Source organism: Megalops cyprinoides, chromosome 1 (genome assembly GCF_013368585.1).
Source record: "Megalops cyprinoides isolate fMegCyp1 chromosome 1, fMegCyp1.pri, whole genome shotgun sequence".
Taxonomy (NCBI): domain Eukaryota; kingdom Metazoa; phylum Chordata; class Actinopteri; order Elopiformes; family Megalopidae; genus Megalops; species Megalops cyprinoides.
Window position 1 is genome coordinate 53,080,007 of NC_050583.1, and position 22,531 is coordinate 53,102,537.

The 22,531-nt window shown below is 46.9% G+C and overlaps 1 protein-coding gene across 2 annotated transcripts; it reads right to left on the minus strand.

Moving 5' to 3' along the window:
- Window positions 1–337: 337 nt before the first annotated feature.
- Window positions 338–22,248, minus strand: zranb1a (zinc finger, RAN-binding domain containing 1a). Of its 2 annotated transcripts, none has more exons than XM_036522584.1 (10): window positions 21,934–22,248; window positions 18,363–19,243; window positions 11,490–11,677; window positions 8,726–8,879; window positions 7,262–7,333; window positions 6,626–6,824; window positions 5,785–5,905; window positions 4,711–4,840; window positions 2,891–3,120; window positions 338–1,386 (listed from the first exon to the last, which is right to left on the minus strand). In XM_036522584.1, exons 2-10 carry the CDS (start codon window positions 19,180–19,182, stop codon window positions 1,168–1,170), a joined length of 2,133 nt encoding a protein of 710 aa, XP_036378477.1. In that variant the 5' UTR covers window positions 19,183–19,243; window positions 21,934–22,248; the 3' UTR covers window positions 338–1,167. The 2 variants fall into 2 exon arrangements, with proteins under 2 accessions (XP_036378477.1, XP_036378468.1); XM_036522575.1 differs by having other exon boundaries at window positions 18,363–19,246.
- Window positions 22,249–22,531: the final 283 nt, after the last annotated feature.

Genomic DNA, 22,531 nt, shown 5'->3' on the forward strand with positions numbered 1-22,531 from the left:
TTCCTTCTCCTCACCTCCCAAAGTAAGCACCTAAAGTTGTAACATCAAAAATGAGGTACTAAAAAAAAAAAAAGAAAAAAAAAATAAATCACACAATGAATAACGTAAGTAAACTTTTACAGATTTTTTTTTTCCTCACAGCAAGAGTATGTATTTTTTGTGCAACATAAAATTCTTCAAGATTGAATTAAACAATCAACAAAAACCACAAAATGAAAAAAGAAATACAAAGAGTCCAATAAAAGGAGAGAAAAAAGAGCAGTACCTCCTCTGCTTTCTAGCCATCGGACAAATAAATAATCAGAATAATAAAAAAAAAAGATTTTTCAGAAGGCCTGCAAAATGCCAAAGGAGGAAAAGAAGCCTAATCGTGATGATCTTCATCGTGAAACCCAAAAAGAATGAACTACCTTTATGCTAGAATGGGATTTTTTCCTTTTCTTACCTTCATACGGTCTCTAACTTGGGCAGATATACCTATATACGCATATATATTTATTTATATATAATTTGTTTTTACTAAGTGTGTGGTATTTAGTGTCAAATATACAATTTCCTAAATATGGTTTTCTCTGGTGTTGGAAGAATGTGGACAGGGGATAGTAACATTGGCTTTCTCCCCTTCCCAAAAAACACAAGTGAGCCAATTACACATCTTCGGGGAAAAAAAAAAAAAAAAAAAAAAAACAATCTTTAAAACACCATTTTGAAAATGTGCTTTTGTAAGTGCCCATAATAAATCGATACAAAGATTCCTTCGTCAATGCTGGTATTTTTTTCCTATTACATAATTTCTTAAACAACCACATGCAGTTACATTTACGGATAGAGATTTACATCTGGGGGAAAAAAAAAAAAAAAAGACTTAAGATCAATAATATTTTCCGTAAACTAGAATCCTTTTATTTCAATTCATCCCAGTTCTGTTTTGCAGCAAAGTAGAGGTCTGTCTGTCAGTCTTCCATTTGTCCTTTTATTTGTATGCGTGTGTGTGTATGTGTGTGTGCGCGTGTGTGTGTGTGTGTTCAAGGTGTTCCATACTCCGAGACAGTAACAGCTTCCCCCGAGTCCTTCCAAAGATGGCGGACGGACGACCTCCTTCCGCGACAGAGCCGTCCCTTCCCCCGAGCGTGGTCTCTCACGCGGCGACGGTGACGTCCCCACCCCTCACTCGTCGTCCTCGTCCTCGTCCTCCTCGCCGTCGGACAGCGAGGCGCAGGGCCGGATCTGCCGGTAGCCGTCCAGCCACTTCTCCACCATCTGCGTGACGAGTGGGTGGTTCCGGCGGCGGGAGCTCTTCTGCAGAGCCACCAGCATCCCGCCGTCCGTCACGCAGCAGTCCAGCCACTCCCGCAGCAGCTTCTCCTGCTGCTCCTCGTTCCCCATCTGAGGGAAGGAAGAAGGGGAAAGGACTGTCAGACAAATACAGGGACTAACCTCACACGCATACCAGTAGAGACCAGGTTACAGGGACTAACCTCACACGCATACCAGCAGAGCCCAAATACAGGGACAAACCTCACACGCATACCAGTAGAGGCCAGCTTACAGGGACAAACCTCACATGCACACACCAGCAGAGCCCAAATACAGGGACAAACTTCACACACACACACACACACACACACACACCAGCAGAGCCCAAATACAGGGACAAACCTCACACGCACACACCAGTAGAGACCAGGCTACAGGGACAACCCTCACATGCATACCATTAGAGACCAGGCTACACCTCACCGTACACCAGCATAAATCAGGCAAAGCTTCCATGTAGACATGCACAACAAGAGCGACCAGGTGAAATTCAAGACGCCAAACTCACACATACACACAACGCAGGGATACACACTATTACAAAGACTACAGGGAAACTACACATCTGCACAGGAAGACAAGACTAACTGCAAGGGCCCTGGCCACTCACACACACTCAAAGAGAAAGTTAAATGCAGGAAACAAACCTCTCCTTAGACAATCAAACAGACAGATCACTCATGAATGCTACAAGGGGAAGCATACTTAGACACACACACACACACACACACACACACACACACACACACACACGCACACACACACACAGACCATCTGTTACATAGCCGAATGGGGAGACTAGGAAACTACACCTCTGTGCAGGGAAAGAGACTGGGAACACTACAGGGAGTAAACCTCACACACAGGAAAGCAGAAACGAGCTCATGAAACCCACAGGGGGAGCCATTTACACATACTGACCCAAGAGCACATACACACACACACACACACACACACACACACACACACACACACACACACACACACACACACACACACACACACACACACACTCACACACACACACACACACACACACACACACACGCGCACGCACGCACGCGCGCACACACACACACACACACACACACACACACACACACACACACACACACACACACACACACACACACACACACACACACACACATGCACACGCCCACACACACAAACACAAACTTATATACACTCACCACATTCAAATCATACAGGGAAACCAAACATGTACAGGAACAGATGCTGGCTGCACTGCTGGGAGCAAATGTTGGGTGCTTTATGGGGACACCTCACTCACTGCACACAATTACCAACACTGAACGGAAACCAAACCCCCTCACAGGACAGCGATCACTAAAACAGGACATAAGCATGCACAGTCCAGCCCCTAAGCACACATGCTGTATGACTGTGATTATGATTTGCTTATGACTGTGCACCTACACACACCACCAATTACCAACAACAGATGGAAATGGAGTCCCATTACAGGACGGTGATCGTTGCAGTGGGATGGACACAAACATGCACGGTCCTAAACGCGCACACCGCAGGGACGACCGCGAGAGCTCCCTACCTCTTGTGCAGATAAAAAGTGGATGTGGAGAAGCTTCCTCTCGCTGTCCACGAGTGGCAGGAAGGTGACGGTGACGTCGTCGTCCGTGTTGAGGTTGGCGCCCGCGCCGCGATTGTCGTAGCCGTCGTTCTCCATGGCCACCAGTGCGGAGAAGTGGCCCCTCGTGTAGCCGAGGGCGATGGGGCTTTTCCAGCAAAAGCTCTGTTCCCACAGTAAAGGCAAATACACACCTACAGGGGGGGAGGCATTTTAATAAACAACCAGGCAGAGTCCAACGTCAAGTGCCCCTACCCGCCCGGACGCGAGGCAGAGTCAGATTGGCAGAGCGATGTGGATTTAACGACGCTGAGCCTCTCTCCCAGGGAATATGGTTTCATCAGGCTGCAATTACCCTTGGCAAGCGCCGAAGTCAAGCGCAATACATTCACCTTGTGACCGTGTATAAATAGTTGGATCCAACCCAGAGAGGCGAGCAAGTGAGTGAGTGAGTGAGTGAGTGAGCCGTTTAAACAGTGTTGCATTGTACTGTTGGGACGCACTCCGCTGCCCTACTTTAATGAGTCCTCCCCGTGGAGAACAACCCCCCCCCCGCCCCAACAGTTCCTCCTTCAGCAACACGCACTGCAAATCATTCCTCCATCACCCCCCGAAATTAGCGCAGGACTGCACCACTACAGCCGGCATTCATCAGTCCAAATTAAAAGCAGGCCGCGTTTTACAACGGGCTACTATGCTGCAGAACACATTTCATGGAAAAACATTTACCTATGGCAGCATTTTAGCAATGCGGCTCAGAAAACAGTAAGATCCGTACATAGTTGGCTTAGTTTTCATTTTGTTAGCCACATTTCATTTCATAATGGTGTTGTCAGGGCAAAGCATTCTCAGATGATGTCTTGATCAGTTCTGAAACGCAGAACAAAAACCAGGGCAATTTGATCTGCAATCAACAGAAAAGCCATGCGGTAAAATCAAGTGGAGCTTGAATTCAATGTTTTTTTGTATGGTTTCAGAATAAGCCCTAATTCAGAGGAGGAGAGAAAACAAAAACACGTCTGTGATTTGAGATACAGCTACAATGGCGGCAGTGTACAGCCCATTCGAGGGCCTCCGCGTTTCGGAGCTCGGCCGAGGTGGGAGGCTTTTTTCCTCACAGGCCTAATTTACGGCCCTGATGCTGCCCCCCGCCCCGCTAGCTCCAGGGTTTTTAAAGACCCGATTCCAGGCTCCGTTTAATAGGTCTGGCTCTCGATTGCAGCCAGGTGCGTCTGGTTAAAATTCTCTGCAGGAGCTGTAGAGCCACACTAGAACGGCCTCAGCATCAACCCAATAATCACTTTTGCAGGTCTGAGGTGGCACTGCCTGTATGGTGCACTCAGGGACATTTACAGGGACTGGCGCTTTACACTACTGTCATTTAACAGACGCCGTTACCCTTACAGATGTTACATAGCCACTTACATAGGTTACAGTTTTATCCATTCATACAGCTGGATATTTCGCGAGGCAACTGCTGGTCAAGTACCTTGCCCAAGGGTGCAGCAGCAGTGCCCCATTGGAGAATTGAACCAGCAACCTTTTGGTTACAAGCCCTGCTCCTTGAGCCGCCTGCCTGCTCCCCACTTCATAATAAAAACTACACCTGGATGCAAGAAGCACATTTAAGTTCTGATAAGAGACCTGTGATGCACAACCACCATGTTTCACCATCCGTTTCACTATCTGAATGTAGAGAAAGGCAACCACACGTCATTTAGCATTTACCTAGTATAAACCGTTAAAATTACGCCTTCAGAAACAGTTCGGATAAAGCCACTCACCTTGAAAACGAGTGTACCCTAATGTTTCGCCACGGAAACTCTTGTAATACTTCACTCCGTAGACTATGATTGGTCTACGAAGAATGTGTGCAAGAACAAAAATGTGTGTCTGTTCCAAGCTGGCTCCAGGCTGCAGTGGGCAGAAGAGAACAGAGGAAGGCAGCATTAAGGCAATGTTAACAGGAACGCCATTCAGTGTTCAGAATAATGCTATAGAATAATAATGCTAAGAAATGCTCTTGGGTATCTCGTGCTGCAAATGCTAATAAAAAATATTTACTGTGGCCTTATGCATGAATTACAACCACACCTGAACTAACTGCCCTTACAGGTCAGTGAAAGTGTGAACACCAAACAGGACCCATTAGAGGTTTATGTGGTTTCAGGCCACAAACAGGGCCTCTTATTTCACTCCTAGTTTTGTTTTAGTTCTAAAGCTTTCCACTCATTTTCTAAGCAATGACATCCTCACCATGCACACAGCATATATTCATATCCTCACAAGTAGTTTTTGGTGCAGTTGTTTATACACAGTATATTATAAAATATAAAGAATATAATAATTTGTGCCTTTAAGGGATCAGATATCTATCCACGAGCAAAGCTGTTTTTAATCTGACACATTTACATTTACATTTATTCATTCAGCAGACGCTTTTATCCAAAACGACTTACATAGTACAGTTACAGTTCTTTACAATGTTATCCATTTATACAGCTGGATATTTACTGAGGCAATTGTGGGTTAAGTACCTTGCCCAAGGGTACAGCAGCAGTGTCCCAGCAGGGATCGAACCGGCAACCTTTCGGTTACGAGTCCTGCTCTTTAACCACTATGCTACACTGCCGCCCCATGACACCATTCATAATTTGTCCACGTGCTGTAATGAAATGCTCTGGCTGGTAGTAAGGGCAGACTGTGTCGGAGTGGAGTAGGAGGGTTTGGTTTCCAGGCACACAGGACTTGTTTTGGAACACTTCACTGTGCATGGCAAGCACTCAGCGCCTAGCATAAAACATTACATTTTGGAGCGATTCCAGACGCTCCCCCTGAAAGAGGACAGGTAAGCGTACCTGGCTGGCCAGGGACAGGATGAAGGCCCAGTCCTCCTGCCACTGCTCCTCCCGCAGGGAGAAATGCAGGCCGAAGCTCTGCGAGTACCACGACTCCCACTCCTTCCAGCGCGTGTAGAACCTGCGGCAGTTACAACCACCGGTTACGACCAGTTAGGACCAGTTAATACCGGTTACAGCGAACACTGTGAAACTGTGAAAGCTCACCATCTCAGAAACCGCCCTTCCAGAGGAACACGCAGCATTACATTACTGTCATTATGTCTCCCTTATCCAGAGTGACTTACATACAGTAGGTACCACTTAACTGTGGCCACATGGTGTTGGGGTTGAGGACTGGACTAACAACCAGAGGATGGCACATCCCAACCACATTATTGTCATTTTAGCAGACGTTCTTCTTCAGAATGAATTACACAGGTTACAATTTTATCCATTTGCTGGACATTCACTGAGGCAATTGTGGGTTAAGTACCAGGCCCAAGGGTACCACAGCAGCGGGGAACTGAACCAGCAACCTTCTGGTTAGAAGTCCCGATCCTTAACACTACGCCACACTGCTATCAGCAAGACTGAATGCGTGCCCTACGCTGACTTAAAATTCTGCTGCGCCTCCCCTGTTATTAATACTGTATTACTGATACAGCTGCCTGACACGATTATTAATGAGAATGTGCTTAAAAACAGCGCAGCTAATACTAATTAGTAATTACTAACACGAATTTTACATCACACTCCCTGTAATACATAAATACAGGCGGGGCTTCTTTACACTATAACAATTATAGTGAGAAACAATGTTCAAGGGCACGCCGGCAGCGCGCTGTCCTCCCCCGCCTACCAGTGAGAGCAGTCGTGTAGGCTGTCGTGCAGAGTCTTGCGGAGCACCGAGTCCTTGTCGTAGATACCCCACGTGGCCTGCAGCACCGAGTCCAGCAGGCAGTCCCCGGCCGTGCGGTTCCACAGGGCGTACAGCCGGCTGTCCAGCCGCGTCCCCAGCTCCAGCGACCAGTTAATGATGGGGGACTCCTCCTCCAGCTCTGCATGAGGGCGACAGACGGGGAGGGGGGGACTGCTTCATTATCCCTCCGACCGACCGGAACCTTCTCCCCGTGACCCAATTAACACCGCTAAAACGGGTCACAAGACGCCTTGCAGCGGTGACCTCCAGCAAACATGGGGGGGGGGATACAAACACCACCGTCCCCGGAGGACGCAGCACTCCATAAGGGGGAGGGGGGTCCTAACTCAATTAGCCTAATTAGAGCAGGAGCACGGAGAGGTTATAAGGAACAGAATGTGAAAGTTGGCAGAGATCAGGCAAAAACACGCAGTGCAACTGCTCTTCCGTGAAGCCTTTCAAAAACAGCACTTGGTTGCCGCTGTTAGACAGATAGATACACGACTGTTTGAATAACAATGGCAACACCGAATGAGGAGACGTAACCGGGTCACGCTGCGGTCGTGTCGGCTTTACCTTTCTGTACGTCACGGTCCAGAACCTCGTCAAACAGCTTCTCCTGAACGGAGGGGGGCAGGTCCTCAATATCTGCATATAAAATTGATTTTGTAAAGATGAACGTTAAAACAAAAATAACAGATGACAGAAACAACTACGCCACTACTGAACCAACAAGTGGCATTTGTTTTAAGGACGTGTCCCATGATCATTACATTACATCACATTATTGGCATTTAGCAGACACTCTTACCCAGAACGACTTACATAGGTTACAATTTTTACATGTTATCCATTCATACAGGTCCATATTTACTGACGCACTTCTGGGTTAAGTACCTGACCTGAGGGCACAGCAGCAGTGCCCCGGCAGGGAATAAAACCAGCAACCATTCAGTTATTAGCCCTGCTCCTTACCACTATGCACACTCTCTTTTGAATGAAATTAAACAGAAAAATGTTGCCACTATACAGTCTTATTATCACCATTACTTTGCAGGACTCAAGGCTATATACACATAATAGAATACTGATAACTGATAAGTCTCTCTGACTGGAAGTGCACTTGTGAGCTCACACCCTCAGATGAAAATATGCTGCTTTCACTGAGCATCAATAAACATCTTCTCTGATTGGAGAACTGCAAATGTCAATGCCTGAGCATTCTTGTCGCAGATATCGTCTGCAGACACTTTGCCGCACTCAACAGGGCCCTGGCAGCCATTCTCTGGTTAAAAGAGGAGCGCGTTTCTTTTGTGGAACGGAGTGGTTTAAGCGGCCTTCAGCTATGTCCTACGTGTGGCCAAAAACAGACACATGAACTCTTAACCCAAGTGTTTTCACAAATGCCTCATTGTACAAATAAAGCCATGGGGCAACTGCAGTATTTCAACATCATATGCTGACTTCACAATCCTCCTGTCCCAGCTGACCAAATATGAAATGGAAAACGCAGATTTAGGAACACCTTTCAGCGGCTGTTAAAATAAATCCCACACAATACATAACTGCATAACTGCAGAATGCACTGTACAACATGTCATTTTAAAATCTAAGATAAAATATATGCACACTTCTCCAGGCAAGCCCTAAGTACACCTGCATTTTAAAACTGACCTGAGAAAAATAGTTTAGAAAATATTTAATATTTCAAACTTGCTCAACTCAAAATTTTTAAACTTGCATATAAGTTTACAATATATATGGTTATGTAGTGTATTTTAACATTATTACATTATTGATATTTATCAGATGCTCGTATCCCGAGCGACTTTTTTTAACCACATTTATTCCATGTTTAAGTCAGCAGAGACAACGGTTCATAATTCAACAAACACCGCTGGCTCTTTAAAAGAGCTGAAGATCTGTAATCGCCGCAGAGCAGCCCCGCAGACCGCCTGCTTAAGCCTGAGTCTCTGCAGCGAGCGGCGAACGCGTGGAGGAATGCTACGGCAGCACACGGCGCAGCAAACGTGTCCTCACCTGCTGGTAGTGTGAAGGTGACGAGGTCGGTGAGGAAGTAGCAGGCGAAGTCGCCCTTTCGCTGGTGCAGGGAGGCGGCGATCTCCCTGCGGATCTGCTCCGTCAGCTCGGGGCACACCATGGCCGGGATGCACTTACTCGCCTGCTGGGAGACCTGGGGTGTGGGCGGGGCACAGGGGGGAACACTTGCTTTAGCCAAACCGGGGGTTCACATGGCAACCCACACGGAACCCCCCTCTCGCATATGCCTTTATATGGTCTTTAGAGCGAGTTTTTAATTTTTTAAATACAAACTTGCCTGTAAACAAAGCTATAGGTTTGGCTACTGGACGGTGCCCTCATCGCCTCTAAACCACGGACCAGAGTCATTTTCCATTGAGAATCACGTGTCTGAATTGGACTGCCCCAAAGTGGAATGTTGGCTTTATGCCACCTGGGGTTATTATTATTATTGGCAGATGCTGTTATCCAGAGTGACTTACATAGGTTACAATTTTTTTACATTACTCATTTATACAGCTAGATATTTACTTATGTACCTTGCCCAAGGGTACGGCACCAGTTCCCCAGTGGCCAATCGAACCGGCAAACTTTCGAGCCCTGCTCCTTACCAGTACGCTATACTGCAGGTTCACACAGCGGAGGCATTCACCATCTCCATATATGGTCTTAAGAGTGACTGTTTAGAGGCAGGTTTGTATTTAAAAAAACTGAAACAAAGTTATGGGTTGGTTACTGAACGCTACGCTCTACACTCGTTTACCAATGCGAATCGCGTGTCTGAATCAGACTGCATCAAGTGCGGCACGCCGATGCACCTCATTACCAGCCTATGAAAATGTCAAGCTGTCATAGTAATATGTTAATAAAAACACACGCATTTCATGCAGTAAGACTCTCCCATTTGAGCAGATCTGCTGAATACTCTGCATTATAGTCTTAGCTATACCCAGTGAAAAAGGATTTGACAGCCAAGCCACCTGGTGCTAGAAAACAAGGAACTGTTGCCACGTGAGTTTAAACCAAGGACAGCACATTGAGATCACAGAGATGCCACATTCATTTTGGATTCATTCTAAAAATACTTTCATGCTCATGTTTCTAAAATACGCTCACACAAAACACAGAACTAAAGGCACAGCTGTTATGCAAAACTGAATCTCTCTTTCTGCAGTGTATTGATGTCCTCTGAACCATGCAGGCATTTTCCATCCTTTTCAACATGAATGGGCTGCAGCCCTGTGCCGAGCGGGCAGCAGGTGGCCTCCGGGCCACACACTCTAAAGGCAGCCACCCCCTCTGAAGGTCACCCAGGGGTTTGAGTCCCTCGACCTTCAAACCAGATCCGGCAGTACCAGTGTAATCTGGGATCATCGTGACAGGTTTACTCTCATCCTATTAAAATTAACACCTGCACGGATATGAAATATGAATAACAAATAATCATTTTAGCGTACTGTGCGGTGACAGGGAATGCATGCCTCGGATTATTCTGCATCTTTTTTCCCCGCTCCTTGAACTCGCTCACTTATCACAGCCTTGCCCACCGCTAAGGCCTCTTTAGCTCCATGACATCACCTGCACCGAGAGCCTATGGCAAGCTGCGATTTGTGTAATCCTTTGTTTAATCCCGAACTCAAAGAGCAAACCCGCTCTGGCATGAACCGCTAGCTTTATTCTGGGAGCGCAGACAGGAAAATAGTCCCTCAAATCACCACGACTGAACTTCCTTTGAGAAAAAAAAAAAAAAAAAGAAAAAAGCGAGTCTATACATGACCTCGTTGATTGCAGGAGCCTTCCTTCCTCCCCCAGTGGCGCTGAGATTTAGGGCAGAATAAAGGCGAGATTTGCCTCCTCGATCCTGAGAGTGCATTTGCTGTAATCCTCCGCTCTCCGGAGCGGAGAGAGTGAGCGCTCCGTGTCCGAGATGCTTCTTCTGGTGTTGGTTTTAGGACACAGGTTTGGTAACAGCGTATGAGGAACCTGACACTGATCATGTCGGGGGAAGAAGTGTGGGGGGGACCTGGGAGGGGAGCTATTGACTTTGGTTGTGGGTTAGCGCTAGTGAGAGTGTTAGCAGTGGAAGGTTTTTAGCTTCATTGAATCCAGCAAGAAGAGCAGAAGCGGTTTACCTAGCTACCCATTAGGTACTATCTTCCCAGCACTTGCTATAGACCCAGATGTGACAAGATCAGGGGAACACGATTCCTTAACAGTAACTGAGCCGATCTCTATGGCGCAGCACAACTGGAAGTCAGATCAGTCAACTACAACCCCGGGCAACAAACGTGCACAAAGTCTGGGTGGGGCGCTGTTAACAAGCACAGGCGGGGCAATGTTCACTGAATTGCATTTTGTACGAAAGTTGATACTGAATTAAATACTTGTTCGTTAGTTTCCTCAGAGTTATCCGGTGCTTGCCTGTGTGTTTGCTTTTTACAAGTATACTTGGCTACACTACCATCAGTCACTAGATCACAGAATCCAAAACACATTGTGAAACTACACGTAAAATAGCAAGTAGTAGGGGGCAGGGATTGAGGTGAAACCAAGATGCAGTCTGGGGAGGTGGGTCTGCAGTCTGTGTCGGATGTTAGCCAGTGACTCCACTGTCCTGACCCCTCCAGGGAGTTCATTCCACCACTGAGGGACCAGTCCAGACAGGGATCGTGTAGGAGAGTGACCACGTCGGGATGGCACAGTAAGTTGTTTATAAAAGCACTTAGCTAAACATACAGTCACAGTATCTGCTCCCCCGTGTTACCTCTGTGAGGAGCACCGCCAGCATGTCCTGCCTCTGGAAGCGGATGGCCAGGTGCACCAGGGTGAAGCCGTCGTCGAAGGCCGAGGGGCGGTTGAGGAGACGCACCTCGTCAGCTGTCAGCTGCCGCGCGATGTCCCCGCCGGACGACTTATACGCCTCCACCGCAGCCAGGTCTCCCTCCACCACACCTGCAGAGAGAGAGAGCCATGTTCGTCAGCAGCTTCACAGCACCCTTACTCAGACAGTATGCATATGCATGCGTTTTTATTTTCTAGTAGGCAATTCTTCACTCGACTTGTTTAAAAAAAAAAAAAAAAAACTTTCAGAAGGACAAAAAAATTTGTACACACATATAAATAAAACATTCTCTCCTACTAAACAATAAAAAAAAAAAAATTGTAGTGGTTTAACACACACTCGTTAGCTTTAACTGCTAGTTGGCACCTCGCCTGGCCAACCTTTGGAACTTTGTCATGCAGTACTTCCAATATTGTTGACTCTGTATGGTTTTTGTGTTTGTATTGTACTGTGTTGTATTGTGTTGTATTGTACCTCACTTGTAAGTGGCTTTGGATAAAAACGTCTGCCAAATGAATAAATGTTATGTAAATGTACTCTTAAGCATTTTAAAAAATGTTGAATGCTGAAAACCTTCAACTTCCAACATCTATTTGCTTTAGTCACAGTGTAAGAACAGTGCCAAATGACACAGCTTGCAGCCCTGTCTTCCCTTGAACTAAAAAGTCCCATCTCTCCTGGGTTGGTGAGCTCAACAGCTTATCGCCTGCGTTCATGGTCATGAAGCGACATGCTCACTGTATAGTAACTGACAGACACTCACAGCTCTGCCCTTGAATCGCACTGCACACCTACTGCTTGAGTTCAGGCCATAAAAGCATTTGTTTATCGAAACACACTCACTCTGTGAACAATGATCTACCAAAAAGCATCCACTGCACAAAAATCTCACATTGTGAGTAAAACAGCTGGATTGCACTGCTAATCCCTTATACCATTATAGCTATTTCCGGAACATCCGTGCGTAGGCAGAGCGTTTCACTGACAAATTTTGCCAGGCCGGCTATTGTCCAAGCACCAGTGGCCACACAATGCTCTGCATTTGCGTTGCCGCTGGGCAGTAGTTTCCAGACACAAAGACGGATGGAAAGGACATTACATTACATTATTGTCATTCAGCAGATGCTCTTATCCAGAGTGACTTACACAGGCTACATGTTTACATGGTATCCGTTCATACAGCTCCATATTTACTTAATTCTGGATTAAGTACCTTGCCCTAGGGTAAAACAGCAGCAGTGCCCCCAGTGAGGAATCGAACCGACAACCTCTTGGTTAGAAGCCCTGAACCTTACCACTATGCTACACTGCCACCCGCCAGGATGAGAGGATTAGAGCGGGAGCTTTGTAACCCAGGCGCACGCGACTTCAGAACGGATACGTCAGCCCTGCCCCAAGTCCATCATCCGCATCATTACAACAGAGTAAAAACTTCTGAGCTCTGTTAGGATTAATACAGACACAGAGTTTAGGAAAGCATTCTTCCACAACGCGGTCCTTTGGTGAAATGCTGTTCCTTCTTCTCAAGCCGGTCGTCTCAAGCCGGCAAAGCGGGGAAAATACCTGGCAGTGAGGGGCGCGTGGACAAAAAAGCCTGCTTTGACATTCCTCTAAGTGCCCGCTCGAGGCGAACCTGCACAATCGCTCTAGACGCTCAAGCGGTTCAAAAAACACAAGACGTCGATGCTGGTACGTTCTGAACAGGCAGACGCCTGGAACACATCCAAGGAAATGTCCCCGCTGTTAATTTTATACACAATGTAGCCAGCTGCCTCAGACCTCTGCTACCCGCCGAGCCTCAGAATGAATGCTCTCAGCAATCTACACTCGCTCCGCAACTATGACTCACAAATGTAAGTGTTACAATTTTCCACCACTGATCCATGTCATTTCAGCAACCATCACGTTATGCAAGGAAAAAAATGAAATAAAAATCACTGGGTTAAATGTGTTACTTCATATCATAAGTTCAATGTGTACAGACAGTATGCCTGACAGTCTTCCTCTTACAGTGCAGACATTTACACTAACTGAGCACATGACTACAGTTACAACTAGGGAACAAACTAGCAAATTAACAATGAATCTGTTACAGCAAAACAAAAGTTATCTACACACTGTGTGGTATAGTTTGAAGCAAGAGACTGGCCTACATGTAGGAAAGGACAATGTTATAATGAAACTATGAGTGAGTGTGCAGCGGACTAAAATATGCTCAACACTTTTCCTGTGGCCAAATGGTTAGAGGCATATTCTCACTTGTGATGACCCAGACTGGCTAGAAAGGTGGCCAGCCTACCTTCTAAACAAGGTAGACACCTCCACTTCTACTGTTTTTTCTGTCTCTTTCTACAAGTATCTACCATCAAGGCTGTGTGTCAGCATCAGCTAACAGAGAGAAAACAAACAGCACTTAGCAAAAGATCAGCGGAAAATGTCACACATTGGCTTAATGTATGGCAAGCTACCACTGCTCAGAGGAACACATAAAATCTGAAATAGCTGATCTAGCTACTTAGTAATTAGATGAAGTCAATTAGTTAATGTAGTTTGATGACACTAGAGTATTTCATACTGAAACAAAGAGTGTAAACAATTCAAACTGAATACAAAACAAAAACTGAGCTCCTAACTGAGCCACCGCATGCTGAATTTCTGACGGAGCCATTAACACTGTGGTCACAAAGTCATAAGATCAATGAGGTTAACTATTTTTTTTTAAATGGTGAGGAGCTATATTTTTCTGTGTGTTCACTTAACCCCCCCACTGCCACCACAAGCACACCACAAAGCGTATACAGTGAAAAGTGTACTTCACACTTACCAGACTGAAATAGTCGTTTGAGAAACTGATGCACAGTGTTTGTAAAGATGTGCTGTCTGTGAAACAACTCTTCAGCCACCCGTGTGAAAATCTGAAAATATACTGCACCTTCCGTTCAGACACTCACGTTCCACTGTGGGATGCATTTCATCTGGTAGCTGAGCTCTGAACTTGAATGAAACTTCTGCTTTACAGGTCTACAGAATTACACAGGTGGTATGCCGGACCCATGCATTCCTAATTACCCGTGTTGGTTAATTTATGTATCAGCATATTTTGCTTAAAACAATTTTAGGTGACTTCTTTAGCTGCTGTCAGAGTGTACTGGCATTGCAATGGCACTCCCGGTATATAGCAGGTCGAGCCGAGTCTTACTATAAGCAGGCCACTGCACTGACCAGAAGTGGCTTTGGTGGCTGGGAATGTGTTTTGCATGCCCAGCATAGCAGTCAAGACGAAGGCAGCTGTGTCCAAAGCGGAAGGCTATTTAACTACCCCGGCAAGCCTCCAATCTCTATTCTTCTCCAGCGGTCTAAACTCGGTCCTACACCTCCTTTACAGTCTCTGCGTCCGGCCCGGCGTCACACAAGGGAGTCAAATTTAGCGTGGAATAAAAAGAAGGCTGCACTGTACCGGTGCCGTCGCCCCCGCACACTGAGTGATGATACACTTAGAGCTTCCACGGGCCCGTTCCCAGCCTCCGCTCCCAGTTTCGTTTATGACAGATGTCCAGCTCTCTCCCCGGAAGCTCCGGCTAATTTTAACACCCTCTCCGTGTGAGCGCGCTCACTGCCAGAGAGTAACGGATTACCTCGCGACGTCCGGACTCGGAATCCTTCAGAATTCCAATCGTGTCCTCTACACCGACCTTGAGCGAGAATTCATAAACAGGCGCTCCGGAACAGTGAGATCGCTTTGAACATTCAGGCTTTACCCCCCACATCTACAATGAAGTGAGGGTAACTACCGTCGACAACGGCAATGAAAAATCTAAACTGATTTTTGCATTAGTTAAACCTGAAGCGCATTTAAAAAAAAAAAAAAAAAAAACAACAAACAACTTGCCCCAAGGTCAGATTGGTTTCCAAGCAGAGGCTTTTTAAAAATCAGTAAATCGGATTTAAAAGAATTAAGTTCAACAAACACTAGGTCTAACACTTCAAAGAGTTTTTGTAATGTTTTCTACATGGACAAGTTACACTGCCGCAGAAGCAAGTTTCCTACTGAAACAAGAGAACAATTTTACATAAACACTGCTCTTCCTCCAATTTGCAAAAAAAAAAAAAAAAAAAAATTCAACAGGATCTCCTAAGTTATGTGTAAAAACAAATCTATGTGCAAAAAAGGGCTGGTACGTTTCCAGCCTAAGAAAACAATCCACAGCAATACCATCAGACTCCAGAGATCTTTGTGGAGCCTCTTGCACTGTTAAAGCCAGCTTTTTGGCTGGTTCCCCTCTTGGATTACTGCATCAAAGAGAGGTCCCGTCAGCCAGGAGGCAGAAAATAAGTTGTTTAAGAAGATGATTTCTGTACAATGTAAAAAAAAAAAAAAAAAAAAAAAACCTCAGGCATTGCCTACATGTCAAAAGAACTATGTAGTGCACTCTCTCTGCTGGCAGTTCTACACATTCTTTCCTCATTCTTACACAATCTTCAGATTTTTAACTTTGTTTTCACTACATCATTCTTTGATGTTACCACAGGTAATGACACACCATCGTGTCAATGATTTCTCTAGCTTTATGGCACTCCCTGTCTGTGGCACTCTAAAAGGAACTGGACGTTCTGTGCTCTTTACAACCAGTTAATACGATATCAACTGTCAGTCCAATGTAATATTTAAAAAGCAGGTTATTCCTTTGAATCAGGACTCTCTGCTATTCATTCAGGACTCCAATAATACATTTTCCCTCAAGGAAACTATTAAACCTGATGATTCTTCATTGAATGAACTCTTAAAGCTGCGGGCCCAAGTGTCATGTCACACTACATCAAGTCCTTGAGAAATCCGTGTTTCGATAGGAAATGACAGACCACGTTAATTACTTCCCTTGACACACGTTTTTAGTCTGGTCAAAGGACAGGCCCTGTGAGCAGTAACCTGTGGCACGGCCACAGCAGGAATCTTAAAGCAGTACCTTCTGTTTCGGCCCCAGTCAATGGCAGCTATGGAATAGGCCTTAGCATAACAGACCATTAATAGGAAACACAGTGTGCGCAGCATAGAGAGAGAGATTCCTGAGCCTCAAAATAACTGACAGTTTGCTGCGGGCGGGGGCGGCATACTGGAGCTGTAACGCACAGCCCGGGGCGAGAAGCAGGACGGAGGTCAGGACTCCGAGTTCACGGCTGCTTATTTTTTGCCCGATGCAAATCGAGGGTCGGGAGCTATTTTGCGCCGCAGAATGGCTGTCTCAGCACATGAGCAGCACTGTTTACAAGCTCGCCTGACTGGGAGCCAGGGGGGCTGCGAGCGCTGCCAGTTCCCGTGTCTGAGGGCCTCTGGACGGGGCTCCTGAGAGAGCAGCTGTTCCAATGCCACTCTAACCCTACACCCAGGGCGGCAGTGTGGCATAGTGGTAAAGGAGCAGGACTCGTAACCAAAGGCTGCTGGTTTGATTCCCTGCTGGGGCACTACTGCTGTACCCTTGGGCAAGGTACTCAACCCGGAATCGTCTCAGTATATCAAGCTGCAGCTGGGTCATGTAAAAAACTGTAACCTATACAAGTCGCTCTGGGTATCTGAGTGTCTGCTAAATGACAATAAAGCAATGTAATGTAAAATACCCCTGCCTCTGCCCCTGCTCCTGACCCTACCCCTCCACCTATCGCTAAAGCCTTCCCCTGTGGCCCTCCACCTAGCCCTAACCCTTGCCCTTGCCCTTCCAGCCTCCACCTCTGTCCGCAGGGTAGAGAAAGGGTGCTACACATCCAACTGCCATGTGAGAGCCCTCTGATTCATTCACTCTGTCACGCGCTCTTCTTACAGCACAGCTCACAAAGCACACACGGGCACTGATGTCACACTCATTCACTCACTCTCTCACTCATCCACTGTCTCTTCCACAGCTGGTACAGCTTGGTGATGACACCACTTTCACTTCTGTACCAGCATTGTCAAGACTCTGTACTCAAGAGCCAAAGATTACTCAAAAATAACTTTAAAAAACAAGCTGTTCCGCCAACGAGATGCTGAATCACTTATCCCACAACACTCGCTCAAGGTAAAACACAGTCCAAAATGAGCTTTTTCCACTAAAAAACACTTGAGGCCTAATAAGTGACAGCAAAGGGAAGACCATGCCTGGTTACGGGTAAAATCAACAGCCTAACTCAGACAAAGGTCAGCTTCTTACTAAAAGTGGAACCACAACTACTGTCTAGAAGCAGATAAGCCACACTTTGTTTAAACACACATACACACATATACACACAAAGATCATCCTGCTGCACATCTCCATTTACAAAATAGTGAGATCATCTGAACAGAGGCACAAAGAGAGGAAACTGAATCCCCCTCCGTTTTAATACAAAGACGATAAAATGATTGCCTCTGGAGCGTCTCTCGCTGCCATCACCACGCCATGACATCACGGAAGCGGTAGAAAGGCCAGCACAATGCTAGTGTTGTTACCGGGAGAAACGGTCAGAACAGAGTACTCTCTCAATAGTGAAAAGCAATTGTCCTTCAGGCATGGGGGTGTGGAACACCAGCACACCAAATAGCACTGAAATAAGTTTTTTTTTTTGTTGTTGTTTTTTGAGGGTTTGCTTAACCTCAACAATGAGGAACACTCAACAATGAGAAGTGGCAAAATATTACTAGAATAAGGATTAGAGATCCACACCCATACACAGCGCAACCGTCAGCAGACACCCCTGTCCAAATGGTAAATTTAAATGTGAACTGTTCTGTGACTGTGACAATAACAAAAATGAATGGCGTTTTTTTTTCCTAAACCTACTCACCCGCGCACGCATTGAGAAAGAGCCAGTCCGTTTTCCTCATGCGGTTCTTTATCTGTTTCAGCTTCTTGAAGTCGACCTCCAGCTCCTCCTTGCTGCCGACGGCGCCGGCCGCCAGCTCGATGCGCTGGAAGTCCATCTTGAGCTCCTGCTCCCTCTTGGAGGTGGGCGGTGAGCGCCTCTGGCCCCCGCTGCAGCCGCTCCGCCAGCGGGCCCGGTCCTGCTCGTTGATGATGGAGGACGGGTCCTCGGGCTCAGCCAGCTCGATGGCCTCCTGGCCGTTGGGCCTGGGGTGGTCGCAGACCACGCACTTCCTGGTCTTGGGCCAGTTCTCGTAGGTGCAGGCCGAGCAGGTCCAGTGCTGCGCGCGGGTGTTGAGCCGGTTGCGGTCGTTGTACTCCTCGCAGGGGTCCTGAGGCGGGGGGCCCGGCCGGCTGCCCGAGCCCGAGGTGTGCGGGGAGTCCGTGGGGCTGCGGGTTCGCTGCCGCTGGCACAGGCACTGCGTGCAGCGGATGGCGCGCGGCCAGTTCAGGTAGGTGCACATCTGGCAGGACCACTTGCTGCTGGTCTCCGCCACGCTGGCCACCTTGACGCGGGGCCGGGCGCTGGAGTCCGGGCAGATGAGCAGGGCGCCGCCGCCGCCCTCCGTGCCGGGCGCGTCCCACTCGCGGCCGCCGTCCAGCCCCGGGCCGCTCTTGAAGGGCTCCTCGGTGATGATGGTGCCGCTGGGCCGCGGGGCACGGCACATGGTGCACTTGATGGCAGACGGCCAGTTCTCGTAGGTGCAGTACTCGCAGGCCCACTTCACCCCCAGCTCCGTCATCGCTGACCGCTCGCTCCGCACGCTCCGGCTGCCTTCTCAAGGGGATCGGGCAGGAGGCAAGCTGCTGAAACACAAACGCAAGTCCGTGAATGACGCTCCTTCCCGGCCGAGCTCTCCGCGACAAACCACATCAGCCACCAGCGAGAAGGTGGCAGCGAGGCTAAAACAGGCCATAACAGAAACAAACTCCAGGGCACCAAGCTACAGCTGGCGGACTTCACAAAAAGTAGGCTAATTCACTCTGAGATGTTTTGTCTGGCGTATCAGCAACAGGCCCACATTTCCTTGCCACAAACATTCGTGATATTTCCATGAATAAAACAAATTCTATGAGCCAGCTCTCTGCTTGAAGTCCAATTATGGCGTGACTAGACTAAACATTTGTTGCAACCACTACCTTGAAAGCTCGGAAACCCAAAAGAGAACATCACAGTGGCATAACCAACTAAACAAAGCTCTCAGCCCAGACACTTGCATTAAATAAACCCGAGAGGCCTCGATGCAAATTCAGCTCGCTCGCACAACAAAACCCTCAAAAGCAAATTGCTTTAGCTCGGGCTGCTTTGATTATCAAATGTTCCTTACAATGCCCGGACCCCTGGCAGCGCGTTCTGCTTCTGGCAAAGCACTTCAAACCAGACACCGAGGTGTACAAATGCTGAATAAAGCTGGAAGTGCTCCTGCATTCGTGCCAGGACAACTGCACTTTTGAGCTCACACATAAGCCAAGATAAAGCTGACTTACTACAATTGCGACTCCGCTGTCTCGACTTGTCTTTTATCTTAGTTCTGAAAGCGTGCGCGGAAGCTGAGCTCGTGTCGATGTGCCAAGGCTGAAACCCCATACTCCACTCCTAGGGCCGAGTACGACGATCGCACAGGCAATCTCAGCCGGACCATTGTAAACAACCTCTCCCACAACAACACCGCACACAGCCTAGCCACCAGGACGCCGCTGCAATCGAGTTCCAGGCCTGAACCTACCCGCGCCGGGTTCACGCCGAGTTCGTACGTTTAAAACTCGGCTTTTGGTAAATGCCTGCAACAATAACTCTGCATGCGTGACACGCGTAATCCATTTAAGCAAACCTAATAGGCCACACAAATTAAGCCAATACTTTCTGAGTTCGTCCGTGGACATGCAACTCCTGCTCAAACACGTTTGCATTCTCAGAGGTAGTTTAGTAGATCTTACACGTTAAATGTGAGGACGGCGTCTTTCCTAATTTGATGACGTAAAACATGTTTTTCTGTTTGTTTTAACAGGTAGTATATTACTAACTTGAACTGATTTCAAAAGTTATTTCACTAGAAGCGCAGATAATACGTGCTGCATCAGTCATTGTGCTATGGAACGTTATGACAGAATGTGGCAGAAAGTGAGAGAACGGAACGCAGAACGAGACCAATGCAGAACACCGCTACTTTTGGAACGACAAAGCGTTTATATTAAACATAGGTGTGTTGTACTCGTTATCTTCATAAAAAATGCATAGCAGATTAGCTTTACACACAACCGTTATCCCGTGCTGAAAAAGTCAGTTACAATTTCGGTAAAATATGCGGTGTTGATAGTCCAAAAATATACTGCTACAATAAACGGAACAAGGTCACGGGTAGGCTACATATTTAAAAAGAAAGTATACAGCACTGTTGGCCCATTTTAAGTTAAACAATTGAACATACCTAGGTCGCTAAATAACTAATAATTGTGCAAAATGGATCTAGATCACACTCTAAAACGACAATGATTTCATAGGCGTTGTATCCTCGAAACGACCTGTCTTAGACTGGGACAATAGAAGCGATGGGGTCAAGTAGTTCGGTAGACAAGCCATTTTAGTTACTTAGTTACTAAAACTATGCCTTCCTCATTTGCTAGTACCTTAAATATCAAAAAGCCACCTCGTTCAATTATTGTTGCAAGCTAGCTATACTGAGCAGAGGAAATATCACTTGCAGTGTTACTTCCTCAACGCTGACAGGCGAGTGCAAGTCCATATACAGTCCCTTTAAGTTCATTTGATCATTTCGGTTTCACGACGCATTTATACGGAGTGTAAACAAACCTCGGGAATTGTGCTTTTCCGTCAAAAGAATGCGACCATCTGTTCAAATCTAGCAGGCTAACGTTAGCTACGCCAGCTAGCTAGCAAGTGACCCTTTGATGTGAGCAGTCACTCCGGTTACAACACATTCGGCTCAAGTTTTGCAGCTGGCTAGCTAACTTTAGACACTATCGTGGCAAGACTGCAACGGGAACAGTTACGTAGCTATCCGTTATACACTTAAATACAATCTGATGAGCTAGCAAACTAGCCACCGAGCTTCCTAGTCTTCAACTAAGGAACTGGGCTCACATATAACTAGCAAACAGGCTCGCTATTTACTTGCTCGAAATTCAATACGGTGCTACCATGAGAGGCAAACAGTGTTACCGGAGACACAGCTAGCTATATCTGGCTTGCAAGACGGCTAGCTAACAACTTAACTGGCTATAGCTTTCCATCAAGCAGGGCAAAGTGACAACAAGCACCAGACTGGCTTAGCTAGACAGGCTAACGTTATCGATAGAAGCCTCTCCGTGGCTAGCTAGCAACACTGACGTTGTCTCGTTTTACGTCAGTGGGGACACCGCAAGATCATTTTTTAATCCCATTGATTGCAAAAATGAACACGGTTTGATATTAAACCACTCAACCTTTAGCTAAACGCCGTACCCTGTGAATGTTTGAAGGTAAAGGGCCGTACCTTTTACAGTGTTTACGCTCCTCTCCCTGGTGCTCAAACCACAACAAACCCTTCCTCGGGCAGCCCCAGTCCCCCGTCCTCTCGAGCTTTTCCAGATCCCTATTTTTTCTCCGTTTAATTCCACGACCCTTCCTTAACCGCGACTCCCATTCCCCACCCTTCGCTCGTTAAACCTCGCGGAAACAGTCACTTTCGCGACACTTATCCCCTTTCCGCCCCCTTTTCTTTTCAGTTTTTTTTAAACCATTTTAATCCCCATTTCCACAGCGTTACTCTTCCTGTGTGTCTAATGGCGGAGACTGGGAAACAGGAGAAGCCAAAATAAACCTTCTTCTCTGAAGGCAGGGGGCTGCCGACGTCACGCACCACCTGGTCTCCGTCGCCAAAGTGGATTGGATGTTTCTGCAGTCCCCTATTATTGGCCAATCAGAGGCCACGTCTTTCATCGCTAATCGTTAAATGGCCTCTCCGCAGAGGAAAATAGAAACTGTGCCTCTTTATAACCATCTTGGCTCTGAGGGAGGCGTTATGAGTTATGAGATCTGTACTATTGTCGGAGCCACAATGGCGACAGTTCCATAACCTCCGTGAAATTGAC